This window comes from Neovison vison, chromosome 1, assembly GCF_020171115.1.
Source record: "Neovison vison isolate M4711 chromosome 1, ASM_NN_V1, whole genome shotgun sequence".
Taxonomy (NCBI): Eukaryota; Metazoa; Chordata; class Mammalia; order Carnivora; family Mustelidae; genus Neogale; species Neogale vison.
The window spans coordinates 167,865,931-167,878,308 of NC_058091.1; the positions used below are offsets into that span (position 1 = coordinate 167,865,931).

Consider the following 12,378-nt stretch of genomic DNA (forward strand, 5'->3'; position numbering starts at 1 on the left):
TCTGTTTTCCATATTCTAATCTTTGGAAATAAGTCCCTAAGTCCAGCCACCATGAAGGAGGGAGAAGAGGATTAAGTTCTACTTTTTGGCATGGAGGGGTGGCAGAAGTGTCTACATATATTACTTGGAGTTTCCCTGTAAGGAAAATACATCCCTTCCCCCCCGCCACTTATTTGTTTATTTAGTCATTTGTTTTCATCAGTATGGACTCATGTAAGTTTATTTTATACTTTGGGTTATAATCCAATACTACTTTATTTATTTTGTTGCTTTAATTGTTCTAGCTTTGGCCATTGAGAATTCTTTCCTTGTTGGCTGCGATTTCCCTTTGTCTTGCCCTCATCCTTTTTTTTTTTTTTTTTTTACCTTTTCCTTACTTTCTTATACTACATGTCTTGTCTGCTGACAATTTCCAAAAAACACTCTTTCTACCAAATTCTGAAAAAAACACTAAATGGCAGATTGTATATGAATATCAGGTATGGGAAATCTGGATCGTGCTCAGAGAACTTGGCTCAAAAGTGATTTATAGGTCCATACTCAAAGACTGAAAGAAGAACAAAAATAACATCACATCCTTCTTGGCAAACGTTTCCATGATACAGGGATAGCGATGTGCCTAAAATAGCACTTGTATCTCACATTTAAAAATCAATCAGATGAGCACCTGGGTGGCTCAGTCAGTTCACTGTCTGACTCTTGGTCTCAGGGTTGTGAGATCAAGCCCCAGGTCCGGCTTAATGCTCAGTGGGGAAGGTCCTTCTCTCTCCCTCTCCCTCTGCCCCTCCCCCTCCTTACATTCACTCTTTCTCTAAAATAAATGAATTTTTTAAAAATTCAAGATGGGCCTGTATCAGCGTTGGTTTTTTTTTTTTTTTTTTTTTTTACTGTCGACATGATATAACTTCAGACATGAAGTTTCGACCAAATAAAAGATGGTCTGTTTTGAAAATGAGTTTGGCAAGACACCATACCTCCTTGTGGCTCACACATGAAAGGTTAATCTAGACAACCAGATTTATTAGGAATCAGAGTTCATCAATTAGACAACTAGGTTTTTTAAATTAACATAATGTATTATTTGTTTTAGGGGTACAGGTCTGTGATTCATCAGTCTTACATAATTCACACTACTCCCCATAGCACATACCCTCCCTCGTGTCCATCACCCAGCCACCCCATCCCTCCACCAGCCCTCAGTTTGTTCCCTGAGATTAAGAGTCTCTTGTGGTTTGTCTCCCTCTTTGCTTTCATCTTGTTTCATTTTTCCCTCCTTACCCCTATGATTCTCTGTCTTGTTTCTCAAATTCCTCATATCAGAGAGATCATATGATAATTGACTTTTTTTCTGATTGACTTATTTCACTTAGCATAATACCCTCTAGTTCCATCCACGTTGTCGCAAATGGTGAGATGTCATTTTTTGATGGCTGCATAGTATTCCATTGTATATATACACCGTATCTTCTTTATCCATTCATCTGTTGATGGACATCTAGGTTTTTTCCACAGTTTGGTTATTGTGGACACTGCTGCTATAAACATTGGGGTGCACATGCCCTTTCAGATCACTACATTTGTATCTTTGGGGTCATGTTACAACCCAGTAGTGCAATAGCTGGGTCATAGGGTAGCTCTATTTTCAACTCTTTGAGGAACCCCTATACCGTTTTCCACAATGACTACACCAGCTTGCATTCCCACCAGCGGTGTAGGAGGGTTCCTGTTTCTCTGCATCCTCGCCAACATCTGTCATTTCCTGTGTTAATTTTAGCCATTCTGACTGGTGTGAGATGATATCTCATTGTGGTTTTGATTTGTATTTCTTTGATGCCAAGTGAGGTTGAACACTTTCTCGTGTGTCTTTTGGCCATTTGGACTAGGCAACCAGTTTTTAATATTCCCGTAATAAAAGCAAACTCATCTGCTTATGGCTGATTGACATTGTGAGAAACAAAGTCCATGTGAAGCTTTTCTGCCCTCAAACACAAGTCGACAAGATATTACAGGCACAGCAGTAACATGCAATACTCAGGGAAAGGCTTCAGCTCAGAAGAGACACTACCAACCTCTCCTGGAAGGGCCCTGGCTGGAGTAGTCTTAATGCACAGTTTGAAAGGAGATGATTCATACATCTCATTGCAATTGTCATGACATGGAATGGTCCCTTCTCCACTGGGGGAGCAATGTCTGGGGAAACATGCTGGGAAGAGGGATGAGCCTCTCTTTCAACATTCACTGAGCTCAAGACAAACTTTTCTCTGCAAGTTGTTTCAATTGCTTGTGAAGAGCTGGCCCCTAGTGGCTCATTAGTGATACATGAAAGTTGCCTATGAGGAAGGGGGATAGTGTCTGTGGGGACCCCAGTTGCAGAGAGCAGACCCCGGAGGGTGAATTTGCAGACACAAATCTGATTTCCTGGCTGCTCCCAGGGAGCACTCTGCCTGCCTGGCCCTGTATCTGCCTCTGTTGGGAAGAGAGCACCACAGGCCCCAAATGATGCTACGCTTTAATTTATGAGTTCAGAAGTTCATGAGTTCATGTCCTGTGAGTGCCTCATGGGCAGGAAGCCACAACAAAAGCTGATTCTGCTCAGGTCCCTGGAATAAACTCCTTTTCCCTATCTCCCCTACAGTCCCCTTATGTAGTTGGCCCCTGAAAAGTAATGCAAAGAGCCAGTGAAGATTTCAGTAGAAGGGGCAGATCTGCTGTGTGTTAAATGATGACTTCTCCCTGAGATGAATTGGGGACCATGAGGATAGAGAGTGATTTTCCCTTTGACTCTGCACCACGTATTATGTTTTTTGACTTGCGTCTATCTTTTTTTTTTAATAACTTTTAAATTTTTTGATAAACATATAATGTATTATTAACCCCAGGGGTACAGGTCTTTGAATCTCCAGGTTTACACACTTCACAGCACTCACCATAGCACATACCCTCACCAATGTCCATAACCCCACCCCCTCTCCTGACCACCCCCCAGCAACCCTCAGTTTGTCTTGTGAGATTAAGAGTCACTTAAGGTTTGTCTCCCTCCCGATCCCATCTTGTTTCATTTATTCTTCTCCTACCCCCCTAACCCCCCACGTTGTATCTCCACTTCCTCATATCAGGGAGATCATATGATAGTTGTCTTTCTCCGATTGACTTACTTCACTAAGCATGATACCCTCTAGTTCCATCCACTTCGTCACAAATGGCAAGATTTCATTTCTTTTGATGGCTGCATAGTATTCCGTTGTGTGTGTGTGTGTGTGTGTGTGTGTGTGTGTGTGTATACCACCTCTTCTTTATCCATTCATCTGTTGATGGACATCTAGGTTCTTTCCACAGTTTAGCTATTGTGGACATTGCTGCTATAAACATTCGGGTGCATGTGCCTCTTCAGATCACTACGTTTGTATCTTTAGGGTAAATACCCAGTAGTGCAATTGCTGGGTCATAGGGTAGCTCTATTTTCAACTTTTTGAGGAACCTCCATGCTGTTTTCCAGAGTGGTTGCACCAGCTTGCATTCCCACCAACAGTGTAGGAGGGTTCCCCTTTCTCCGCATCCTCGCCAGCATCTGTCATTTCCTGACTTGTTAATTTTAGCCATTCTGACTGGTGTGAGGTGGTATCTCATTGTGGTTTTGATTTGTATTTCCCTGATGACTTGCCTCTTTCTTCATCCTCCTTCTCACTCATACCCAACATTTGAGAGTGGAGGGAGAGAGGGAATGAGAAATAAAATTATATTCCAAACCATGGCTCTTTTCCATTCAACCTTGCTGCCTCTTTGTGTCCCAGAATTCAGTGAAAACTTTCCATGTTCTGGAGTAAATTTGTCACTATTCTAGTTCCCTAGATGTAAAAATTATAGTGCTGTAATTTTTTATATTTAGGAATGTTCAGTTTCCAGTCTTCCATTAGACTTGCCTACTACCCTATCATCAATGACTTGTGCACACATGATTATTTGGGATGAACAAAAACTCTACTAAGCATTGTAGGGATATGTCCATGCATCATCTACAGTCCTTACTTGAAATAAGTGTGTAATGTCATAATCAATAATGTAATGAGACATGTGAGCAGATAGATATGGGTAACGCAAAGAATATGATGTTTGTGAAATGAGTCATATAACCTTAAACACCAGCATTGCTCGATGTTATTATATCTCAAGCATTTGCACTAACCTACTCCAATCAGACTCACAGTTCAAGAAGGATAAACATCAGGTTTATCACCTATCGTCAGGTTTCCACTGGCACCAGTATGCATAAGGGAGTTCATTTACTGCACCTGAGAAGCACTGGGTTATGTGCTCAGTATAGGTCTATGGGATGGGGTCAGTAAAGAAGTTAAAGGAAACACACTACTGTTAGAGTCTTTAAAATCAAGGCAGTCTTCTAACAGAGAATGAACGAAGGAAAGAGAAAGAAAATTAGAAGAGGCAAGTCATGGAACAGATGAATATGTGAGTTGATGAGCAAAGTGTGGGGATAGCTTGAGCCCAAGTCATGTTAGGCCTCATATTCAAAGGTAAAATTTGGATTTATCCTGGCTTCTTCATCATTTTACATAAAGACTGGCTGACAGAATATACTCAGTGATTTAGGAGGATTTAAAAGATCCTGTATGCAGGATAGATAAGGGCAGGGAGACGTGGGAGGCAGCCATCCACCATAAGCCTGTTGTTATGGTCAAGGTAAGGGTTGGTCAGTGTTAGGACCAAGTCAGAAAGGATCTGATGGTGTGGATAAGGAGTGCTGTGAGCCATGAGATCGGGGATTGAGAAAGGAGAGAAGCGAGAGGCAAGGAGGCCAGTGAGGGAGGCGTACTGAAGACTGGCCACTGGAGATTAGGGAAGTGACCTCTGGACACCAGGGAAGAGGGGATGGCAACTGCCTTATGGGTTCCTAGCCCTCAGATGTAGACTAGGAGAAGAAGCTGGGACTCTTAGACACTTGGCCTCATGGAGTAGAACAAACTTGACTTTGAATCAGAAGTCCTGGGTCCCCACCCAAATCCTATATTCATATTTTCATGTCCCCAAGGTGCTGCTATAGAAACTCTGGACACCTCAGCATCGAGGGAACCTGTGTCTCTTAGCCTGTTTAAACTTGAAAGGGTACCAAGAGTTCCATGAAGAAGTCTAGCTACTATCTGAGGCTTCCTGACACCCATACTGAACAACAGCAAAGCACCAAAAATTCAGAACAGTAACGGGGAGAGGAGTAGTGTAGGGGCAGGGTTATGATCTTTGAGAGGTCCAGATTTGTCTTGACCCTAGGAGAGAGGGGGAAACATTGCCTAACTCAGTAATGACCAATGACCTTGAGAGTATATAGGACCATATTATAGTCAATAATTACTAGTCGTACAGTCCTGGTAACAATAACCTTTCTGTAACTCAGTAAATTGGGAATAATTTTAACATCTTCTAATGTAAGGCCAAGAGGACCTCAAATGATGCTGAGTAGAGCCAGCTCCAAAGTCCTCTGAAATTCCTAGATCACTATGGTGGCCACTGTCTTATGTGGTGGCTGGAACCATCCAAAAATATACAAATATGTCGTTTGTCCTGAGTTTTGTTGTGTGTAAAATGAGTGTTTTAGAATCCACCCTTTTTATAGATACAAGAAAATGCTTTTATTTTATTTTATTTTACTTTATTTTAAAGATTTTATTTATTTATTTGACAGAGATGTAGCAGGAGTGGGAACATAAGCAGGGGGCAGCGGGAGAGGGAGAAGCAGGCTTCCCACTGAGCAGGAAGCCCGATGCAGGGCTTGATCCCAGGACCCTGGGATCATGACCTGAGCTGAAGGCAGACGCTCAACGACTGAGCCACCCAGGCGCCCCAAACTAATGCTTTTATGACTTAAGAGCAACCACCAGCCTCATGCTAAAAGGATGAGCATGACCATATATCATTAATTAGAGGAATAGTCCTAGGTGAATTTAGACCTCAGGTCCTCTGATTATAAAATGAAAAACATGATATCTAAAAATCTTCTAAGCTCTAAAATTTTCTAGTTCTAGAATATGAGATTAGTTTCCTTAAGGCTCTCTTCATGTCATGATTCCTCAGACTGTAGATGAAGGGATTGACCAGGGGAGTCACCACTGTGAAGATGACAGTGGCCACCGTGTCTTGGATGGAGTAGGAGGATGAAGGGCGCATATATACCCCCAGGATTGTCCCATAGAAGAGGGAGACCACAGTGAGGTGGGATCCACACGTGGACAGGGCTTTCCTTATTCCATGGGCAGATGGCAACTTCAGCACATTGGAGAGGATATAAGCATATGAAAGGATGATACAGGTAAACGGCATCAGAAATATCATTCCCCCCACAGTGAACACCACCAGGTCATTGATAGAGGTGTCAGAACAAGACAGCTTTAGAATTGCATAGGGGTCACAGAAAAAGTGATGCACGGTGTTGTCGAAACAGAATAGGAGTTGGACCATGAGAATAGTGTGCAGGAGAGCATGCAGGTTTGTAATGACCCAAGATGCTGCCACCAGAAGGATGCAGAGCCTGAGTTTCATGATCGTGGTATAGTGGAGCGGGCAGCAGATGGCTACATACCGGTCATAGGCCATCACGCTCAGGAGGAACCCATCCATGTTGATGAAAGTGATGAAGAAGTAGATCTGGGTCATGCATTCCACGTAAGAGATAGACTTGCTTCCCAGGATGTGATTCACCAGCATCTTGGGGATTGTGACTGACGAAAAGCAGATGTCAACACAGGAGAGGTTAGCCAAGAAGAAGTACATGGGGGTGTGGAGGTGACTGTCCCCAGTGATGGCCAAAACAATGAGCAAGTTCCCAATGATGGTGACCAAGTACATCCCCAAGAACAGCCCAAAGAGAACGTCCTCCTGCTCTGACCGCCCAGAGAGTCCCAGGAGAAGGAACTCTGTGACAATAGTCTGGTTTTCTCCATCCATGTCTACAGGGGAGAAAATATAATCACAGGGTCAGATCACATGTTAACATTTAAGCCAATGGATTTTGGAATAGTTTATTTACTTAGTTCAGAATTAACTAAAGATGAATAATCATTTTACAGAAAAATCCTCCTTAATTTCAAGAGTGTTTAATTACCAATGGCTGTAGTTCTATTTATTCCACTTTCTTTACTGAGTATCCTGTATTGATACTTTCATGTGTAGTATTTAACCCAGTCTAATAATTGAGATACTTAATTTTATTCAACAGATAAAGCAACCAGGGTCAGGGTAGTTAAGTGATATTTCCACACTAACAAGACAGTAAAAGTTAGTAGATATCCAAATAGGGTGAAGTGCTTTTTTCCTGTGTGTGTGTTTTTTTTAAGATTTTATTTATTCATTTGACTGAGATCACAAGTAGGCAGAGGGGCAGGCAGAGAGGAAGGGAGAAGCAGGCTCCCCGCTGAGCAGAGAGCCCGATGTGGGGTTCCATCCCAGAATCCTGAGATCATGACCCAAGCCAAAGGCAGAGGCTTTAACCCACTGAGCCACCCAGGCACCCCCTGTGTGGTATTTTTTGATTAGCTAACCATTTATTAGGACAACTTAACCATGTGGCAGGCTCTGTACTAAATGTATTACAAACCTATGGTCATTATCTATAACATTTGTATTTTCCCAGATTATGGAGATAATGGAGAATTTGCAGGTTTGGAAGACTGGGTTGGCAGTTTGTCCCTCACATTTTAGCTGCTATGAGGTTGACTGAACCATAGATCACAGCTGTTGGGAAGGCTATCCTAAGCGTGCTGTTCAGGGTGTGGTGTGAAACATTCCTATGATTTCTGATAGAAGAACAAAGACAGGTATATTTTTGAAAACGATACAGTCACATATAGCATATATGTATTCAATAATATAGTCCTTTTGGCTTTTGGACAGAAGGGATTTATTGATGGGTAAAGACCAAATTCATGTGTTACCTCCAGCAAATAATCCCAGGACTAAGAAATCATTATAGGATGGGGGGGGGGTGGTGGGAGTCAAGTAAAACACAGTGAAAGACATGTTCCTGGAAAAATATATGGTTTGGGAATAGTAAAGGCGAGGGGAGGCGTTCATTACTCAGGCCTGAGTGGAGAAAGGGGAGAAAGAGAGGCAGGGAACTGGTTTGTGATGTGACTCAGTGGCTGGGCCAGAAGACCTTGGAGGGAATATTCCTAGGACGTTGGCTGTAGGATATACATAAAATGGGGACAGTGAGGTGCCTATCGCTGTGAGATTTCATCAGTAAAATCAAGGGGAAAGCGCTCAGATTGGATGTTGTTTATTACCTGGACTATTTCCCAGATCACAGGTACGTAAAACCGTACTAGACAGAAGCTCGAAGGTGTTCCACAAGGAGCATGGTTACCGTGGACTGTAGACGCTGAGGGGTGAGAGAGATACAGATCAAGAAAACAAGACAGTGGCTGCCCAGCACCGGCGAATGTTCTGGATGGAAAGACAGGTGGTTTCCCATAATGGAAACAGAGGAAAAGATAAAAGAGGGGCAATAGGGTATCAAGTGAGAGTGGTCTGATCGCCTCTGGGTGGCTACCAAAGGCCAAAGACTGAGTAAAACAAGCCCAAAGTATTCCGTGCTTCCTGGTATGGAGTTTTTATGCCAGCATTGGGAGTGTCAGTTACGGGAGGAAAAAAAAGTTATAATTTCATAGTTTGTACCCCTAAAATCGAGACTCCCCAGGAAACCAGCCACATCATGGTAGTCACCCCCTGAATTCCTCTTCCTCTGAATGGCCCTTCACCGCCCACCCCTGAACTTTCACTCAGTCTCCCATGCAGCGTCCTCTGAGGAAGAGAGTGTTCCTGCCGGCGCCCGGGGAAGGACTATACCTATGGCTGGTCTCCTGCCCCGATCTCTCTGGAGTCGTGTTGGTGTGTGGCCATCTCTGAGCCATCTGACACAGGTGCAGCTTTGAGGGTTTGTGTTCCTGGACCTCAGAACTGAAGCTGCTTTGAGCCCTGTCCCCAGCCCCAGCCGAGTCCCCTCTGTGAGGCTCCGTGTGGCACCCAAGTAGCCTCCCTCTGGGACACCTAGATACTGCGGGATGAGCAAACCTAGGGAAGCAACTGCTGGGAAGGTGCAGAGTAGGGGCAGCATGGAAGGGTCTGGAATGCCTTCCAGAAGAGTCTCTGGGGGTTGGGGGAGGCAGAATGGCTTTGGGGCAGGATTTTTCGGAGCCCGCAGTCACTGACGCTGGCACCACGGACCTTAGCTCTCTCCTTCATCTCCCACTGCTGCTTTCCAGTTCCACCCTGGAAACGAGCTTGTCCTGTCCTGCCCTGGGCAGCACACCCTGAAAAGAGAAACGGTTGTACAGGTCAAACCAAGACATGTGTCCCCTTCCCGCTTGCTTAGGTGCAGAGGGATGTCATCAGTCTGTTTTTGCAGAAGTACATCTGTGTGTGTTGTGTGTCTCTGTGTTTCCATCCATGTGAATCTGTCTGTTGTTGGAGGCACCCTGCCCTTCTTACCGGGGCCTTCTCTGCTGTGAGATGTGGAGATGTGGTTATGGGACCCCTGTCACCACTGGCTCCTTGATTGACCCTGGATGATTGCAGGGTCTCAGCTCTGAGGACTGAGGAGCCTTTTCTCACCGAAGGAGAACATCTGGAGTTAGACAATGGGGCTCTCCCAGGTCTGGCTTGGAGGATTGGGAGCAAAGAAGTAGATCTTTGTTCCCTGGAGACTGGGACTTTCTTGGGGCTCCAGGTAGCAATAGTTGCTAAGGTTGGGAGTCCCTAGGGTAGATTCCCCATAGCTCCGCTAGAGACACACATACCAACGGCTCTTTGTTCCTCTTCTCTCTGGACACCACTGTCTCTGGGTGAGAGGAACTCAGTTTGGTGCTCAGACTTGTCACTCCCAGTTACCTCAAGTATGTCTTATGTCACAGAATCTACCTCATCCCTTGCTCTGCCCAAAGTGGACCTGAAGAAAAATCGTGAAGCCAGTGAAATTGGCCCACCCACACCATAGCAGCTCTGTCCTGGATACACTTTGCTCCTGCCCTGACTCGCTCGTGGAATCCTAAAGGTTTCAGGACCCTGCACTTTTTCCTCTCCCAAACATACAGTTTGATTTGTTAATTTGTACTGAGATAATAATAATTTTGATCATTATTTAGAACAGAGCCTCAAATCTGTGTTTTAATCTAATAGTGACTATGTCCCCAGCATGGGAAACTGGAGGCACCGCCTAGAGATACTGGCCTGTAGACTGGGTAGGGGTTCTGGGGACGGGTGTGGATGTCCTCATCTAAATGGTATCTAGTGGCTCTTGGAACTTGGGTGTGTATTTCTAAGTTTGCATTTGTATTTCATACACAAAGCAAAACTTTCAAAAGATGTATTTTTCAAAACTCACCTTTTAAAAAATAGAAAAAAAGGACACAAATGTGAAATTGGGCAGAGATGTTTAGGTAAAAATTGAGAGAATCGGGGTGACATTATTAATTATGGATAGGGTAGTAATTAAGTCAACCAGGAGCATAAGTCATAAAAGACTAACATCTTTTTTTAAAAGATATTATTTATTTGTCTATTTATTTATGTGCAAGAGAGAGGAGAGAGAGACGGAGGAACAGAGGGAATGGAATAGACCCCACACTAAGTGCAGAGTCCAACTTGGGGCTCAATTTCATAACCCTGAGATCTCCACCTGAGCTGAAATCAAGAGTCGAGAGCTTAACTGACTGAGCTACCCAGGTGCCCCCAAAAGTAGTATCTTATGATAATAAGGGGAAAACTCTTATGAATCACCAAATGAAACGGTGTAACAACAGTTTACATAAGGCAAAGTCTCATAAAAATTTTTAAGATTGATTAAATTAATATCTTGATAGACTTTAATATACATTTCCCAGAATGTGATAAAGTAGTTAATAAAAAATATGGCAGAGATTTTATTTAAACCATGAGGAAATCTGATTTCAAAGACATCTAGTTCCACCCTGTAAATGGAGATGACACATTCTTTTTCCAGCCCAGGAAACAATCACATATTTGTGATTTGGTCCTTTATAGGCTATCACAAAAACTATTGAAGGGGCCCCAAACACTAATTTTATAGAATATATTCTCTTTTTTTAAAAATCTTTTTTATGTATTTATTTGACAGACAAGAGATCACAACAAGTAGGCAGAGAGGCAGGCAGAGGGGGTGGGGGAAGCAGCCTCCCCGCTGAGCAGAGAACCCGATACGGGGCTCGATCCCAGGACCCTGAGACCATGACCTGAGCCGAAGGCAGAGGCTTAACCTGCTGAGCCACCCAGGCGCCCCTTATGCTATTTTGTTTATTGAAGTACAGTTTACGCATGATGTTACATTAGTTTCAGGTATATAGTACTGTTTTTGACCTTTGATTTTCACTCCTACCTACCTTCTTGCCATCTGACAGATGACTGTCCCATTTCTTCTTCCTTAAATCCCCCTAATATAGGCACATCACACTTTGCGGCAGGTCAGTATTTTATTATCAACATTCTGACTCTGTTATATCCGGTGGGGGTACTTACCTTAACTTTTTTTCCTTGTACGAGTTTTGGATGTTCCTGAAATTCATCATTGTGTATTTTTTTCATTGGTTTCATTTTCATGCCTTTATTTTTCCCCTATTCCAAAATTAACTCTTCCAGGCTTTGAGTTCTATTTGAACAATAAACAGGCCCCATTGAAGGGCACACTTTGATGAGTCTGGTTAGTCACGTGCAGTCGTGTGACCATCACCACAATCAACCTACAGAATGGTTCCACTCTCCTACAGTTCTTGGCCTCCCTTTGCAGCTGGTAGCTTCCCACAACCAGATAGGTTCCCTGCATTATTATATAAATTGTTCAATTGGCCAGTTTCTATGGAAAAACCTGATGAACTTTTTTTTCCCAATTTATTTATTTTCAGAAAATCATTATTCATTATTTTTTCACCACACCCAGTGCTCCATGCAAGCCGTGCCCTCTATAATACCCACCACCTGGTACCCCAACCTCCCACCCCCCCGCCACTTCAAACCCCTCAGACTGTTTTTCAGAGTCCATAGTCTCTCATGGTTCACCTCCCCTTCCAATTTACCCAAATTCCCTACTCCTCTCTCACGCCCCTTGTCCTCCATGCTATTGGTTATGCTCCACAAATGAGTGAAACCATATGATAATTGACTCTCTCTGCTTGACTGATTTCACTCAGCATAATCTCTTCCAGTCCCGTCCATGTTGCTACAAAAGTTGGATATTCGTCCTTTCTGATGGAGGCATAATACTCCATAGTGTATATGGACCACATCTTCCTTATCCATTCATCCGTTGAAGGGCATCTTGGTTCTTTCCACAGTTTGGCGACTGTGGCCATTGCTGCTATAAAC

General features: G+C 43.5%; 1 protein-coding gene across 1 annotated transcript; it reads right to left on the reverse strand.

Annotated features, from left to right (window-relative positions):
* Window positions 1-6,012: 6,012 nt before the first annotated feature.
* LOC122900806 (olfactory receptor 1E1-like) lies at window positions 6,013-6,951 on the reverse strand. The gene has a single exon (XM_044239834.1). The coding sequence runs from the start codon at window positions 6,949-6,951 to the stop codon at window positions 6,013-6,015; it is 939 nt and encodes a 312-aa protein (XP_044095769.1).
* Between the last annotated feature and the right edge of the window lie 5,427 nt (window positions 6,952-12,378).